We start from the raw sequence: 19,064 nt of genomic DNA, 5'->3' as shown, positions 1-19,064 counted from the left end.
ACAACTATATGTGTTAGATTTTTGCCAACCACATTTATGTAAGTGTTTTTGCTCATCACGCCATTGTCCCAGATTGACTGAATGATCCGAATCTTCTGTGTCGACAAAACCTGTTGGACAGTATGTTGTGCTGCTTTCGGTTAAAAAAAAATTATGTAACACGAGGGAAGCAGCAACAATCAAAGTGATTAAAAAAAATTATTATAAATATCGTAAATAACAGTTTACAAATGCATATATACAGATATTTTTTGAAGGGGGACAATGGTCTTTACAATTTGAAATCGATCGAACACACTGTGCTCGAATGCTCGTGTAAACGCGCGCCATCTATCGTAGGATAAATGTACTATGCCAAAAACCTTTGTGGGAGTGTATTAAAAAACTTTCCGAAGTTTTATGGCAATCGTACTATGCCACAAACCTTTGCCAGAGTATATTAAACAACTTCCCAAAGTTTCACGGCAATCAGATAAACGGTGTGGTAATGCATGAAGGACAGACAGACACACACACACACAAACACAAACACACAAACACACACACACACACACACACATACATTCATTTTTATATATATAGATTATTATTCATTAGCATTTTTGCTGCTGATTGATGTGATTTTGCATCATGTGACCATCACAATATGTCAATGATATCATTTAGATGCTAGAAGTTTTTGGTAAAGCATGCATACATTATTTTTCAGATGTTATTTATTACAAAACATTTTACAGATTATATGGTATTTTATTACTTGGTTTAGTTATCTTAAAAAAGCTATCTCTTTTGCATTTATTTATAAATGGTATCAAGTTTCAAGAAAATTTGATTGCTTGGTTTCTTACTTTTCTAGAACATAATTAATTATAATGGCTTTTCAAAATTTATGTCCTTGGTTGACAATGACTCAATTTTGCATTATCACATAAAATTCCATAGAGATTGATTAAAAAAAAAAAAAAATTATTCTTAACCAGTATAACAGTGACATATTTTATGAGAAATAATTGACATATTCAGTGCAGCTTTTTTGAAATAGTGGCCACCATTGAAAAAAGTGTTAAAGGAATGTTAGTAAATGACAGTAAATATTAGAATGACTGGAAAATATTAAATTGAAGGAAATTGTTATTTTATACTGTAAATAGAATTTTTCAAAGACTATGGACTACAGTTGTATTTCATGATGATAGAAAAATAATAATGCTGTAAGTAGATTAACAATACTTTTTCTATTTGTATTTAAAGATATGCCATTTTGTAATTTGTATGGTTTCTATATATAATTTTTCTGTTATGTTGAGTGAACATTTTTTTTATTAATTTTGTGATGATAATGTTGATAAGTAGAAACTGTTATTTTACAAAGGAAAGTATATTTAATCCTTGAAAAATAGTAATAATGAGAAACAATTATTGCTATAGGAATNTAAAAATGCATTTAGAGAAGTCTAAGGTTTTTACTGGCTTATTGAATAAATGATACGAATGGACTCTAGACCATCACTGACGCGCAATTGACTGATTGCCCCTGGATGTCGGCTTCTTACAGAAACACAGCTTCCCTATTGTCAAATGTCATGCCACGCCACTGGATTCCTAACAGATGTAGCACTTGCAGAAAACTGCAAAAAAATAATTTTCTTTGGATTTCTACTTGCCTTGTATCTTTATTTTGTGAATGTGTCTCTTATGTTAATAATAATTTGAAATGTAATAGTTTTGTCTATGCAAGCAATAAACAAATTCTTAAATAGCTATAATTTGAGAGTATAGTCAATATGGATTCATAGTCTGTTGTTTTTCAATCACATTTTAATATTTATTGTTTTATTTTTCCAAGAAATGTCTGTAGATTTATATAATAGACTAGCTTACCCATCGCGCATTGCTGCGATCTCAGAAGAAAGGAAATTCAAGCAAACTTGTTATGATAAAATTAAATTTACATTTCATCATTTTTATTGAAACTTATTATTATTATTCATTTTCATCGGGAAAACATTTCAAAGTGTCATGTCAATTTTATTTATTTATTGGAGTGTTTGTGGATACACGATATTTTTTGTTTTTCCGTCTGGTGCGTACACGAATAAATCGGAAGGTTTTCCGATGCGTGAGCCGGCCACATACAGTTGTCCATGCGAGAAGCATGGATTCTCCAAATTTAGCCCATACACTTGCAGCGATTGTCAGAAGTGCTATATTCCCCATTTTTATATATATATTTTTTAATCCTTTATAATTTTAATTATTTAATTGCTCCTTTCTCTCTTCCTTGGCATGTTGTGAAATTTCTGATAGTTGGATAATAAACCATTTTATTGTAATTTGTCTTTTTAAATTATTAGATGATATTAAAATTTGAGAAAGGGGATCCTAGATCGGTAAAATAGGCGAATTTCCTTCTACAACTTTGGTTGTTGTTCGGTATACAGTTAAAGTTTTAACAAAGTTTGAGCGAATACGTAATTAGCAAAAAAAAGTTGAAATAAAGTGATTAAACAAACATTATTACGAATATCGTAAATAACAGTTTACAAATGCATATATAGAAATATTTTTTGAAGGGGAAAATGGTCTTCACAATTTGAAATCGATCGAACACACTGTGCTCGAATGCTCGTGTAAACGCGCGCCATCTATCGTAGGATAAATGTACTATGCCAAAAACCTTTGTGGGAGTGTATTAAAAAACTTTCCGAAGTTTTATGGCAATCGTACTATGCCACAAACCTTTGCCAGAGTATATTAAACAACTTCCCAAAGTTTCACGGCAATCAGATAAACGGTGTGGTAATGCATGAAGGACAGACAGACACACACACACACAAACACAAACACACAAACACACACACACACACACACACATACATTCATTTTTATATATATAGATTATTATTCATTAGCATTTTTGCTGCTGATTGATGTGATTTTGCATCATGTGACCATCACAATATGTCAATGATATCATTTAGATGCTAGAAGTTTTTGGTAAAGCATGCATACATTATTTTTCAGATGTTATTTATTACAAAACATTTTACAGATTATATGGTATTTTATTACTTGGTTTAGTTATCTTAAAAAAGCTATCTCTTTTGCATTTATTTATAAATGGTATCAAGTTTCAAGAAAATTTGATTGCTTGGTTTCTTACTTTTCTAGAACATAATTAATTATAATGGCTTTTCAAAATTTATGTCCTTGGTTGACAATGACTCAATTTTGCATTATCACATAAAATTCCATAGAGATTGATTAAAAAAAAAAAAAAATTATTCTTAACCAGTATAACAGTGACATATTTTATGAGAAATAATTGACATATTCAGTGCAGCTTTTTTGAAATAGTGGCCACCATTGAAAAAAGTGTTAAAGGAATGTTAGTAAATGACAGTAAATATTAGAATGACTGGAAAATATTAAATTGAAGGAAATTGTTATTTTATACTGTAAATAGAATTTTTCAAAGACTATGGACTACAGTTGTATTTCATGATGATAGAAAAATAATAATGCTGTAAGTAGATTAACAATACTTTTTCTATTTGTATTTAAAGATATGCCATTTTGTAATTTGTATGGTTTCTATATATAATTTTTCTGTTATGTTGAGTGAACATTTTTTTTATTAATTTTGTGATGATAATGTTGATAAGTAGAAACTGTTATTTTACAAAGGAAAGTATATTTAATCCTTGAAAAATAGTAATAATGAGAAACAATTATTGCTATAGGAATAAACATTATATATAATTCATTGTGTATTTTAAAAGATGATATAAATTATTTTAATTTAAATACATATAATAAAAAGTAAGTAAGTGAATGATATTTTTATTAATATTTTTGATAAAATTTGTTATAAATGAAATATTAGGTTGAAACTGAAGAAAAAGAAAAAGAATCAGAAAAACACCAGAATATAAAAAAGGCAATGGATTCTTTATTTTTAAAATTGGATGCTCTCTCTCATTTCCAATTTCATCCTAGACCGGTAAGTAAATATCAAAATTCATTACTTCTATTATAATAATTGTTTATTAGAAAAATTATATTTGTTAGTTTCTGCAATTATTGGATAAATTTTTTCTCAAATTTGATTTTGATTTTTTTTTCACTTTGCTTATTATAAATAATTTGAGACCATAAATTTTGAAGTTTTATTTTATCAGTTAAATTAATTTAATTTAATTAACTAAAAATATAAAAATTTACTAGAAATGTATTTCTCTATATAATAATTCTCAAATTTGGCTATTAAATTCAGAATTAAGTTTATTAGAAAATTATAAAAGATATAAAAGTGTTTAGGAGCAATTTCAGTGTGTTCATGAAATTGATTAATCCAACTGCTCCTCTCTATAAGGTCATACGTCATTCATTCTTAATATATGTCATATTACAGATTTTGTATTGTGTAAACCTTGCCTTTATTTTTTGATAATGGAACAAAAATTAAACACTGAATTTAGTTCATTTCTGAAGTCATATGAGGGTAAGAGAATATTTTTAGCAATGTGATTTGATAATGAATTATGCTAAAAGAATTGATGGCTACAATAACTTTAAATGTTATTTTATAAGTTTATTAGATAAAATCTTCAAAGGACATGTCAACTCTTTTGTAAACTTTAATATCAGATGACAGTTCAGAACTTTGCATATTAACAGCACTTTGTTATTTGTTATAAAAAGTTCAAGAAATGATGTATTTATGAGAATGAAAATGGACATAGAAGACATTCATTTTTTTTTTTAATCATATTTAAAAGTTTTTGAAAGTATTTTTTTCCCCATGTCTTTTAAATGGAACTTTTATCACTGTACAACTAAATAGTGGTCTAAAAAGGACAGTCGATACTGTTGTAGTTTAATTTATGGGACTAGAAGTGAATGAACAAAACTTGATAAATTTATTTTAAGTTTTTATTAAGATTAAAAAATATCTGTAATTGTTATGTGAATAAATGCAAAGTATGTTTCTTCTAATGAATATTATTTGAATAATAATAAAAAGTGCTCTTATTTAAATTTGCATTTACTTTACATTCATATCATCCTGGAACTTAATTGCTAATTCTTATATTTTTTTATAATTACACCATTCTGCATCAAAATCCTCCTGTGAAAGAAAATGTGATTTTTTTTTAATGTATTTTAGTGTGCTGAATATGAATCTGAAGTTCAAAATCATCTATTACCCACAGTTTTTTTTTTAAATACCACTTTTTTGCAGAAAAATGCCTCTTTTAGACAGACTTTCCGTTACTGTTGTTTGAATAAAATATAAAACCAGAGAAATCATATTTGCTTAATATCAGGAATCATTTTAAAAGGATCCTTCTGGGTCATGTGCTACATCTTAATAGACTACAGGTGTCAGGTGGCCCATTCATCTACCTGCCAGGTGTGGAGGCATGGCCTGTCAGCTATATAAGATCCAGTAAACATCCAAGAATCTCATTCTCAGACACTTTCTCAGACTCAACATGTCACATGTGTGCAAACCAGACTATTTCTGCTACATTTGTGGAGAACTGACTTTGAAAACACAATGAAAATCACTGATTCCTCTAGTGAAAAAAGCATACCATTGTTATTTCAGCTGTAAGGAGAGAGATCAAGACAAAATCCAAAAACCCAAGCTCCTAAAATATGCTGTAAACTCAGGCACACAGATACTGACTGGATGGTTGAAGGGCGCACATAAATCGATGCCTTTTGCTGTTTCTATGGTAGAAACTTCAGAATCACATCAATGATTGTTACTTTTGCATGACTGACATCAAAGGCTTTACAAATCAAAATCAAGATACAATATCCTAATTGTCTATCTGCTCTTTGACCAATGCCTCATGTTGAATCAATGCCAGTATCGGCTTCACCTCTGAATTTCATGGAAGATTCAGAAGAGGAATCTGATACTGAAGATGCGTTAATATCTGTACCTATAACATTTAGAATAATTATTATGGAAAAGGATGTATACTATTCTTATTTGTGGTTAATAAAAATCAATGAAAGACTATTAACAATTTTTGTCACATCTCTTTTTGTTATATCTATCTTTAAAAAACCAAGACCACTAAATCAGTTTCTAAAAATATTTTTTTATTGAATGCAATGCAGTTTGAATGGGAGCCCACATCCCTCTTCAGGCAACCAAAAATTTTTTTAAATTATTATTTTACATATGTAAAAAACATTTTAATAATTTACCATATAAGTTTTATTTTTTACCTGTTTTCTCACAATAAAGGAAACCACTCCTCAAGCAACTTTCATATGATAGCCACCAATACAAGTTACAAGTCATTCATTTATCATCCTGCACTTACAAATTTTATCTCTAACAATTACATCACTTCATGTCATCTGTTTTCCAAACCTTATTTAAATTTATTAATTTTTTACTATTAATACTCATTATATGTTCTTTAAATCTTCTTAAATACAGTATTTATATTTTTCTTTACACAATACCTTACAGTTATTGTCTACACGATGTATAAACCACGGTAATTGCTCATACTGCAATCTAACTGCTGCTTTGTGCACTTTTATTCATACTTTCAATAGTCTGCCAGTTTCACCTGTGTATAAATCCTTATTGCTACATGTACAATTTAATTTATATACACCAGAAATATTTAATTTTTTTAAATCTGTACATTACAAGTTTTTAATGAATCTTTTGAAAAATTATTTAACATACAAAGTAATACCATATTTTTTTAAAAACTTTTTTATATTTTTCAAATATATTATGAATATATGAAAAAGACAAGTACAGTACTTATGATCACAATTCTGAAATTGAGCATTATATCGATATGATCTATAATCTTTAGTCCATTTGTTTATCAGTATATTTGGATAATTATTCAATAAAAATTTTTGTTTCAAAATTTTTTGATATTCTATTTTTCAATATCGTATGCATTTGTTGTTCTCTATATTTTGGATAATTCTGAAATAAAGACATTCCTTTTTATTGACAATGGACAGTAGGATATATATTTTATTATCTTTAAGTATTGCAATTTTTTTCATAGGTTTTCATTATAAACCTATACCTATTATTTTCTCTAAGTATTGAGGTATCTAAATAATTTAACTGTTTTTCTTTACTTTGTGTTTCATTTATTTTACTATAATCTCATAAACTAAGAATATATCATCCACATATGTTGCCACAAAAAAGAGATGTAACAAAAATTGTTAATAGTCTCTCATTAGTTTTCATTAACCAAAAATAAGAATAATATACATTGTTTCCATGAAGATACCTTGTCAAAATGACAATCAAGTTGTGATGAGCACCTGTCATGGAGTTTCACAGAGGAACCAGAGTTTCATAGCTCATCAATCAGTCTTGGTTAAATGATCTGATTTGTGATTTGGATCTTTTAAAAAGAAAGGATCAACTACATGCATAATATCTTCAGCAGTGGAAACTTTCGGAGAAGTTAAGGTGTCCTGTTACAGGAAAAGGGAAACAGGAAATGTGAAATTTTTTCAATGAAGGACAGTTTTGTTTTTTGCAATGATATACAACATTTGTTGGAGGAGCTTCAGCTGTTACAGGATCTTGCAGAGTGGAGACTTTTTATTGACTTATTAAAGTTCAATCTTAAAGGAGTTTTGCTGCACAATAATAACAAACTCATGCTGTTCATATGAAAGAAACTTATGACAACATGAAGGTAATGCTGGGCAAGATAAAATACAATGAGCATAAATGGAATGTGTGTCCTGAGCTCAAAGTTGTTGCAATACTAACAGGTCTTCAAGGAGAATATATTAAATTCTGTTGTTTTTTATGTGAATGGGATAGATAAACAAGAACAAGTCACTTCTTGGTATAAAATGGCCTGATCATACAGTAGATATACAAGATCATAACAATCTTGCTTTTCTTGCTCTGGTGGAGAAAACTAAAATCCTCTTACCTCTTTAAACTTGGTTTGATGAAAAGCTTTGTGAAAGGTCTGTACAGAGAAGAAACCTGAAGCAAAAGTTTTCTCATCTGAGTGATGTGTAAGTAAAGGACAGAATTTCTGTTGCTCTCCAAGTAAGACAGCTTTTGAAGGATCCTAGTTTCAAGGAAAAACTTAATCCAGCAGAGAGGACATCAAAGGATACATTCAAAAGCATGAGCTAGAATTTTTTGGGAAATGTATGAGATAACAAGTATGAAGAAATCATGAAGAAGTTGGTAATATTCTGCCAAACACTGGATTGCAATATGTAACTCAAGATTCATTCCCTGCATTCCCATTTAGATTTCTTTTCCTGTCAACTTAGGAGCTGTTTCTGATGAACATGGAGAAAGGTTCCCATGGTTACTAGATAATCTAGTAACCATGCTTAACTGTTCCTATTTTAGAGGAGATAGTGTGACTTTAGATGTCGGGGTAGAATCCTGTAAGAACATGATTCCTGCCTTTCTATTTTTAAACTGGTAACGGTCGCCATCGCGAAAAGATGGTTAAGGAAGCAATCATGAGATTTTGAATGCATGGCCGCTGATTGGTTGGCATATTATCACACCACCAGCGGACCTCCGACAGAGCAGCTGATCACTGATTGGTTGAGGATCACACCACTCTACATATTTTGCATAGTACTTCAACCGGTAATGTTGATTGGATGGCAGGGAATTACGCCACTTATTATTTGCATAGTGCTACAGCTCAGTAAGCACTGATTGGTCATCTAGCCCATGGGCGACGGCTATAAAAAGGTTAATGTCAAAGCGGGAGAGTTAAGTTCGGTTAGAAACTTCAGGTCTACGTAAGTTCACTTCAGCACGGGAACTTTGGAAAGTTTGCTTCAGAATTTCAGGATATACATCAGTTTCATCTAAGTTTGGCTTAGGATTTTATGTCAGAAGCAAGTTTGTCGAAGATCTTCAAGTGTGCATCAAAGTTCAAGTCAAGTCTGGATTTGTCTCGCTGTCTGTTCTTCAACCGCTGGAACGAGATTACTTCTAGCCAACAACTCGTCAATTTGCCATAAGGTGTCTTCTCGATGAACCAATATCAGCATATTGAACTATCTGAACTTTGTTAATGTAATTGGCGCACCAAGTTGGTCGCTGATGAAATACAAATTTTGTTAAATTTCACTTTAGAGTTGCCATCTGGCTGGCTTGTCCAGCAATCTGTATTCTGTATCTGTATATACAGGATGTAACAGAAAGATGTGTAAAAAATTTGAGGAGTTGTAGAAGTGTTGAAATTTCTAGGGCCATTTTTTGATTTGAAATGTTCTTTTTGAGTTATAAGGAATTTTAAAAATGTGACATCACTTCCTGTTTAACAAAGTGTCAACTGATGTATGGAAATATCTGTTGATAATTGCATGTTAATTTGATTTGTTACTTATTATCTGCAATTTTAAACATTTAAACTTTTAAATGTTTAAAACATTCCATATTTGTAATGTTCTAAGAACATTTTTGAATATCTAAATTTTGGCTAATTGTGGAACTTACCACCAACCTGAAACATACTTATAAAGTTAAGCCATGTATTGTTACAAAGAAAACTCAAAATCCAAGTAACAAATTAATAAAATTGTAGATAATAAGTAATGAATATCAAATTAACATGCAATTAGCAACAGATATTTTCATTTTGCTAAACACAAAGTGATGTCACATTTTTAAAATTGCTTATAACTCAAAATGATTGCTTCAAGTCAAAAAATGGCCCTAGATTTTTTTACTCGAAATTAACCCTTCTACAACCCCCTCAAATTTTTAATATACCTTTCTGTTACAACCTGCATATTAAAAGCAAAGTTTGTGAGGCAATAACGCCTCACAACATAAATTTAAAAATTAATTGATTTACAATTTTAAAATTTCAAAACAACTTTTAAATGGTTTTTAAAAACATTCTTTTAATTTACAATTGATTTGATTTTAATTTTAGTTTTGGTTTCAATGTAAAGGCTAGATTTTTAATTAGTATTTTTAATAATTTTTATTTATTTAATTTTGCCTGCATTTGTTGAAATCTTAATTCCAATTTTTAAAATTAATTGCAATCCTTTTTTCTTTTTGCAACATGATTATAGAAATTGTTTTAGTGTTGTTTTGCACAAAAGATAATCAAATTGAAATTTATTTAAATTTTTTAGTAATTCATTAATTTTTGTTTCATAAATTTGCCTGCTTTTTAAAAATTTTAATTATAAGTGAGTTAACATTGACTGAACTATCGGGCTATCTAGTTTCAAATCAAGACTGGTGATCAGGAAAACAGTTTAAAATGTAAACAAAATTATATTTTAATTGAAACAATATTATATTAAATTGTTTTTAATATTTAGTATGTCTACTTATAATGATAAAACAACTTTCTCGTTAAATACAAATGAAACCTTTCATTCGGTAACAGCACTTAAACGAAAACTTGAATGTTTTTGGCCTTCACCAAAGCCTGTGTCAGGATTTTTAATGAAACCAAATTTCCAAAGTCAAATGTCAGAACGATGATGTTCGAAAATTGCTTTTTTAAAATTTCAAATATCTCATAAAAGGTTTCGTTTGTATTTAATTAATTACCCCAGTAATTTGTGAAGAACATAGTTACAACTTTCTCATTATAATTATGAAAGTTTTTATGATGATTCATAGATGTGCTGTAATACATTAAATTTTCAAAAAATTTGTACGATTCTGAGTAAAAGTACTTGTTTGCACTGTTTAATGCCAGTTTGAGTTTTAAAAATTGATTTTTCAAGATGAGTTGGTCTATATATTCATGGCAGAAGTGAATGAAATCAAAAATTGGTTAACTTGTGACAATATTTGTTTGGGTCATTTGCCACACCTTATTTAGTATTAAATATGATAGAGTTAAATTATCTACGAGACAAACCTATTGCAGGAACCATGAAAAAAATTGTGTCTTCTCGTTTATCTTCACCTCTCTGCAGTCATTGCATCGACCAACGAAGCAGTTTCCAAAGATGGCAACCCAACATGACACAATGGGATAGTTCTTCAAATAAAAGTGAATTAATTAGTTGTAATTCTTGGAGGGTAGTGTTACAATATTAACTTTACCACAATAAAAGCATTGATATCCACTTATAAATAGAGAATTTTCAAATTTCTTTTGAAAGATTGATTCAGGATTTCACAATTGTTTTCCATTCTTTAGGTTTATGTTTATTAATTAATGAATGTACCATGCTTGTAACTTAAATTTTTAATTTTTCTGAACTAAAATAAATCTTAGAAAGTACTTTATTCAAAAGAATGGAAATCAGGAGTTTTTGGTGGAATTGGGAGAAATTTTGGCATTGTTCCATCACTGGTATGTAGTCAATAAGTATGATATTTTGAACAGAAAATGTTTTCTTTCAAAAACCTCATTTCTCTGAAAAATGGTGGGTATTAGGCCAATTTTGTTGCCAAATTCAGATTCAGCACCATTGAAAGTGTAAAATTCAGTTAAATAAACTTTTGCAGAACAGTGTTGTTGTTTAAATTTAATTTGAAATAAAAGGGTGTAATTTTTGAGTTGATTATATACTGTATATGGTGCTATTTTTGTGATTTAATTTTAAAGTAATCTTCTAACAACAAAGCATTAATTATAAATGAAACTTACGAACCTTATTGAACTTTGCACTTGGACTGAAAACTATTACATTACTAATGTTTTTGGTCTACTTCTAGGACCTTCCTCAAGTAGATCTTTCTAAAATAGACTCTTTCTAGTGCTAGTAATGTTCTATTTTGTAACATTACTAGCACTGGAAGGAGTCTATTTTAGAAAGATCTACTTGAGACCTAGAACTTTTTGGTCTACTTCTAGGTCCTAGAAGTAGACCAAAAACATTAGTAATGTAATAGTTTTCAATCCATGTGCAAAGCACAATAAGATTTGTAAGTTTGATTTGATTTTAATTTGATTGCACTAATGTAAAGTTTCATTAATATTTTCATGTAGGATTTTCTAAAATATCAGTTATATTATTTTTTGTATTTGTTAATTTTTATTGCTATTACAGTTTATTAATTTACCATACAATTAAATTATTATTAAGAAACATTTATATTTTGTAGCCTGTTCCCGAAATTAAAATGGTTAATAATATACCAGCAATAACAGTTGAAGAAGCTATACCTGAAGGTGTAAGTGATGCTGCGTTATTAGCACCTGAAGAAATAAAAGTAAGTTTAAAAATGTTCTCAAATCTTTAATTTAGAATAATAATAGGCAATTTGCTCAGCTATAATTTGTTTGTAATTGAACACATTAACTAAATGATGATTATGCAACTGTTCTTTTATTGGAATTAAAACAACAATCTCTAACAGAAAATTTTAAATTATAAACTTTCTCTCTTTTTTTTTTGTTCTTGAATCTTATTTGGTAACCAAAAGCATGTCTCAAAAGAAATTTTTGAGAAAGTTAAATAATAAACATATCAACAAGCTAATTTTTTTAAGATAAAATCTTATTAATTCTGAAACAACACATTTCTTGTTCTTGTTGAGTCATATCTTTAGTTCTATGACACTATTGCTCCTAAAATTTTTTTGTATTATTTAATTTTTCTAAAATAAATAATTTTCATTTTTTCATAATAAATCAAAATGCTTTCATAATCAATTTTAGCTATATATAAAATGTATATGATTAAGATGTAGAAATAATGAAAATTAATGAAATACTGTAATTTAATTTTAGAGGTAAAAAGTTATTAATTATTGAATTAAATGTTTTTAGAGACTTTATATGTAAACAATCTTAAACTTAATGACCTACTTAAATGTAATTAAAAACAGTTTGTAATTTTTTAAGGATTTAAAGAAATAAAATATTTGTGATTGTAAAACATTTGCAAGGTCTAAAATATCAAAGAGAAAACTTATACCAGAGTTTGTAAAAATGTCAAAAATTTTTTTAAATTATAAATGTCAGTACTGGATCATCTGATTACAAAAATATCTTACAAGAATAATTAGTCTAAAACCCAAATTTTACAAATTTCAATTCAGTATTTACAACAATAAAATCAACTACAATTATCTAAAATATCAAACAGTTAACCTAATTTAGTAGAAAATTTAGGGAAAAAATTTAGTAGAAAAAAACTCTTAAGCAGCACCATTCAATTATCACTTGCAATTCAACAGCTATATACTGACCATCAGATGTTAAGGCTACCCTGCTGTGCCCGTTTGACAATACGTTTTTATATATTGCTGATTTGCATACCAAACATACTCATAAAAATAAAATTTTTCTTAATGTGTATCAATACTAGTTACAAAAATTATAATTATCATATTAATATTTTAATCATATCTAAACCCTAACTTAGTTTAGAGGGATGCAATTCCATTCATTATTCAATGCTGTTGTAAAATTATGTAAATGAAGATGTGGTTGGGCAGTATTGAGATAGCAGTTGCAGTTTAACATAACTGAATTCAAAAATAAAATAAAATAATAATGAAATAAAATGAAAATTAAATAAGGTAAGTAAATAAATATAACTGTAAATAAAAATTCTTCTCTTGCTACCTGAAACATAGATGCAATGAATATGTGATAACCATTAGAGCTAAGCTTATCTGTTAAACTCATACAGATATAAGTTATATAGATTGAAAATTAAAGAAACATTTTAAAAGTAAAAAAGCAAGTTGAGATTCAGATCTATAAAAATAAAAACAATGTTAAGATAATACACTTAGTTGATTATTATTTGGAGAAATTTCAGTTGAAGGAATATTTATTTAATTTTATTTATTTATGATTAATATATTTTACAAAATATTGCTAAATATTTTATAAATGCAACAAAAATAAATGTGGAATATTTAGACATTTAATATACATTAATTTTATAATTTTTTACATTTTAGAAATTTATAAGCAATTTTCAGTTTTTTAATTAATCACATTTTTGAATGATCTAAAAATGATAATTGAGTATTATTATTTCTGCCTACTTTCTCTTATTATAAGACAAAATAATTGGACAAAATTTTAATAACTTCTATAAGCATTACATCCATAGTTATTATCTAAAGAATTCTATACATAACTATTTTTAACATAATTACAAATAACTATGATTATTTTTAATATTTGTTTTTTACTGTATCATAGTTTAAACTTGAAAGCCAGAAAATATCTTTACTAATTCATATGTACTGTACTTAATATATTAAATTTGATATTTTTTTGATAATTATAAACATATTAAATACATTTTTAAATTGCATTTTAAAAACTAAAAATATAGATTGTTGAAATTCCATGAAAATATTTTTGGTTATATCAATATTTTTGCAGATATCAAAATTTAAAATGCATAACATTGTATAAACAAATCACATTTAATTATAAAATTAAAAACAAGACTACCAAATATACCATTAACACTTTACAAATGCAATGCAACAATCAACAAGATTCAAATCATGTTCTCTAGCAAACAATGTACAAAATCAAACTTAAATGTTTTGTACCTAAAGCAGAGGAGCTAATATACAAGGGTAGATCATTTAATTTGTGGACAGGAGTGAAAGCTTTACCTTAAATATCATCTTGAAAATCTTTCGACCATTTGTCTTTCTCAAAATACTCTCTGTTGAACCTCACATATTATACTTGTGCATTATAAGCAGTGGTGATATTCGAAATATTTAACAAAGGGTTCGCTAACAGAAAATTTTTCCTTAACAATTTTTTTTTTTTGCTCAAATGGTTCATTGGCAACATTAGCGCAAAAACTGACCTTAAGATACCCATATAAATAAAAAAGATGCGTTCGCAAAATTAAGTCAGTTAAAATTTAACATTGTTTATGCCAGAACTATATTTTTTTGATAAATAATAAAAAAGAGTGTTCAAAATGGTTTATTTTGTACATATTTTAATATTTTTCATTCAAAATATTTTATAAACATAAAAATTGGCTTTTTTTTAATCGGAAAAAGTCATAGGGAAAGCAGTTAAACAAGAAAAACTTTTCTAAATCATTTATTTTATTGTTAGATATTATTATTATAGTAGACAGATGTCATCGTCTCTCGAAATACAATATCTTTCTTATTTCGCTGTTGATAGCCCGAAACATGTTCCGCAGCCATCTTGTATTTTCTCGCGCGCATGGGATTGTGGATCTCTCTTATGACTGGTTCTAGTTTCGAGAAATCTCTCGAGTCGATCTCGATTGAAACTCGTTTCAGTCGAGATTGAAACGGTCGATGGAGGTTGCACCAGGCGAACAGGGTATAAGGCTCTAGTTTAGTAGTGTTACATAGTATAATATGTATATTTTAATATATTTTTTAAAAGAAACAAAACCACTGAGAAATGTTACGTGTGTTTAAGAACGGGTTCTGAAAACTTTGAAAATGTTAACAATGGGTTCGGCCGAACCTGTGTGAACACGCTGAATATCACCACTGATTATAAGCATCTTAGAAGCCATTTTTCAACAGCATATTAAGTGTTGTTGTTGTTGTAGCTGTGCAAGCTTTTGTCATCAGATGCAAGATTTTTACCTTTCAAATCTCTCTTCATACACAGAAAGAGAAAAAATTGCAAGATTCAAAGTCTGGGGAGTATGACAGATGTGACAGATCCTTGGCAACTATGACAGTGATTGTTGGCTTCATAATATTAGCTACAACAACAGCACTTTGCATGTTGTCAAAAAATGGGTTTTAAGATGTTAAGATAATTAAATTATTCTGATATTTATGAAAATATTGATTTAACCAAAACTGACCTCTATCAAACTTATCCTAATGTTTCATTTTTCTAGAAACACAACTTTATTCAAATTTAATATTTTAAATTTTGTATATTTTTTAGCTTCAGGAATAACATTTAATTAGAAGTTATGTTTTAAATAATTTTAAAACAAAAGTATGTACCAAAAGTTTTGAATTTCTTAAAATGATTTGCATGATATCTGTAAAGTAATGGCTAACATTTTATATTGTGAATGAACCCATTGTTAATAAAAAGATATGTGTTTATATGCTTGTTAGTGACAACTTTATCTTATTTAGAAATATGAAATGATAGCACTGGCAACAGTCTTGTAACAATGTGCTGTAAGAAAATGAAAGGCAATGTCATATCATTTTGAAGATGTGCAATGACTGAATTTCTCATTAATGAGGAATTCCTTCAATTGATGTTCATCAAAAACTAAAATGTAAATATATAGAAATTTGCATTAGTGTTTGCACTGCTGAATAATTAAATGATATATTTATTGCCATCTGACACTGCAGATGGTAAAACATATATCACAGATTAATTAATTAATCTTATAATGATCATTTATGTATTGTCTGTAACAAATTTCAACCAAGATAAACTTAATGCTCTCATAGGAGAGAAGAATCAACATATAGAGAAGTTTCAGCACATTTTAGAATCCATCAATGTACACTGCAAGAGACAGAGTATGGAATATCACAAAGTTTGTTTCCATTGGACTTTTTGATTACCGTCATATGACAATAAACTTGATCTTCCATATAGTCTGTGTCCTTCAGTTATTTTTCTGTTCTGTTTAATGAGGAACAGATGCAAAAACAACATTACAAAAAGCAAAGCAGCTTGCAAAGCAGTTGTGCAAGCTGTTCTTTGTTGTGGTCAAACAGTTGAAACAATTTCTAACTCAAGGAAATTATGAAATGTTCATAATGATGGATTCAAATTCAATCAGAATAGAGATTTTGTAGAAGAGTAAATAACAGCACACAGATTATCCTTTTGCGATATTTTCTTTCAGTGCTATTATTTAGAAATAAAATGAATATGATTATAAATTTGATACAAATATTTAGTTGTAAAGAGGACGATCACTGAATTTATATTTTAACTATTTTAGAATCTTTGCATTTTAAATCAGATATCATTACAGGTATCCCTTGTTTAATGTGGTTTTGCTTAATACAGGATTTGATTAATGCATGAAATTAATTGCGGCAGTCCTTTTTATATACTTGGCAGAAGTTTTAATTAACATGGCTTTAACAGTTGTCTTTACTTAACATAGATACCATATTTGATTAACACAATTTTGATATAGTGGTAGCATTAATGGATTAACTAACCTCATTAATCAAGGGATACCTGTATTTCACTTTTTAAAAAATGATGTAATGATACTTATATTGATATATTGTTTTCATAAACTCCTCATTTAGGTTTATAATTCATTGAAATAAACAATATATTTTTAATCAGCTATTTTATATTTATCATATTTTCACTTCTGTTTTTAAATAATTGATTATCATTTAAAATAGAAACTAAGTTAATTTATGTGAATAATACATGCATAACTTATTTTAAATCATATTATTCAATAGTTACTACATTATGTATAAATTTACATATATTTTTTTTATAATTTGATGTAAATGACATTTTAATTTTTTAGAAGAAAATTAAAGGTGAATTGAAAGCAAAGACAGAAAGAGATATTACAGATAAGAAAAGAGAAAGAAGAAAGAAAAAGCTTAAACAAAAATTTAAGAGCAAACAGAAACAGAAAAATAAAGAAAAATTAGATCTTGACAAAAAAGTGTCTAAAAAGAAGAAAAAACAAGGAAAAGTTTTATTAGAGGTAATGTTGATTCACTATAAGTACTTTATTATTATTATTTTTTCTTTTTTACACTGTCTCAAAAGCTTATTTACTAAATTCTCTAAGAGAAGTTTACTAAATTCTCTTAGTATAAACTCAGCTGTTTGTTTAGCATTGTGAATAATTGATGATTGAAATTCGATCAGTAATACATTGTATGTATTAAAATAATTTATTGTTAATATTTGATACTTAATACATCATAATGTAGCTTCATGATAAATGATTTGATCCCAAATAGGTTAATTTTATAACATTTAAATATATTCATTAATTGAAATTTCTAATTTTCTTTTAATTTGTACAATATATTACATAAAACTCACAATTTAGAAATTTGATGTAATTTTTTTCTGAAAAATATCTGAAAGTTGAAGACTAAACTTTGTAGAATCTTCCAAAATTTCTTATTTTATTTTTATAAATATTAACAGAAAGAAAAAAAATAAAACATTTAATTATAATAATAAATTAATAAAAGCTTCAGGAATAAAATACAATGATACCTCTGTTATCATCGATAATCCGTCCAAAAACAATCGACGAAATCCAAAACTGACGAAAACTGAAGCAATTATTTCCATATGAATCAATGTAAATCTAATTAATTCATTCTAGATACTCCAAAATACATACAAAAAACACATTTTATAGAGTTTACTGTTGAACACAAGACTGTGTTATTATTAAAACACTTGGCGTTTATCCACTTTATTCAGTTGATCAATATTCAGTATTATCTTGTGTTCAACAGTAATTAAATACGGAAACACGGTTTCAAAAAACGAATCAACATTTTATAGAGAATAAATATAGTGTTTAAAAACCTTTTCACATGTGATGGCCTCTGAAACAAAATTGCCATATTATTGTTTTGATTGAACCAAATTAATAATAATTGTTTGACATCTTCAATTGTTTGCAATCTCTGTTTTTTAGCACATTCATGCCTTTCGCTATGTTAGCCTCCTTTTTTGCCACAATGGAACTTATCGTGAATGGCGACTTCCTATACATGCAGCCGATTTCAGTAATCTTAATGCCGCTCTTATATTTTTTAATGATTTCCTTCAACTAGATTGTGTTCCTGAAAAGTTTGTGTTCCTAGAAAGTTTGTCAACTAGATTGTGTTCCTAGAAAGTTTTCAGAGTCCTTTGGTTCCTAGAAAGTTTTCAGAGTCCTTTGAAAGTTTCCAGAGTCCTTTGGTCAGTTTCCAGAGTCCTTTTAGAAGGTGCTCTTTCCAGAGTCAGCAGCCCTTCTTCGAAGGGCTGCTGACTCTGGAAACTGACCAAAGGACTCTGGAAACTTTCTTTTGTCTCATGATGTAGCTTAAAGGAAAGGAATGTAATTGTTTATCTAGACATGTGGGGTAATGCTCACACAACAAGAAACAATGC

General features: G+C 28.0%; 1 protein-coding gene across 1 annotated transcript in view; it reads left to right on the top strand.

Annotated features, from left to right (window-relative positions):
• The window catches only part of LOC111614408 (U3 small nucleolar ribonucleoprotein protein MPP10-like), a gene marked incomplete at its 5' end in the record, with an annotated part of 58,933 nt that extends 41,131 nt beyond the window's left edge, over positions 1-17,802 (top strand). Inside the window, 3 exons of the mRNA XM_023355775.1 lie at positions 3,893-4,003; positions 12,098-12,205; positions 17,461-17,802. Coding sequence (XP_023211543.1) covers positions 3,893-4,003; positions 12,098-12,205; positions 17,461-17,787 — 546 coding nt within the window. The remainder of the gene's footprint in view (positions 1-3,892; positions 4,004-12,097; positions 12,206-17,460) is intronic.
• Between the last annotated feature and the right edge of the window lie 1,262 nt (positions 17,803-19,064).

This window comes from Centruroides sculpturatus, unplaced genomic scaffold (genome assembly GCF_000671375.1).
Source record: "Centruroides sculpturatus isolate CEXI.00-Female unplaced genomic scaffold, Cexi_2.0 scaffold2152, whole genome shotgun sequence".
NCBI classification, from domain to species: domain Eukaryota; kingdom Metazoa; phylum Arthropoda; class Arachnida; order Scorpiones; family Buthidae; genus Centruroides; species Centruroides sculpturatus.
The sequence above is the reverse complement of the archived record's forward strand: the minus strand, read 5'-3'. Positions and strand labels throughout refer to the sequence as shown.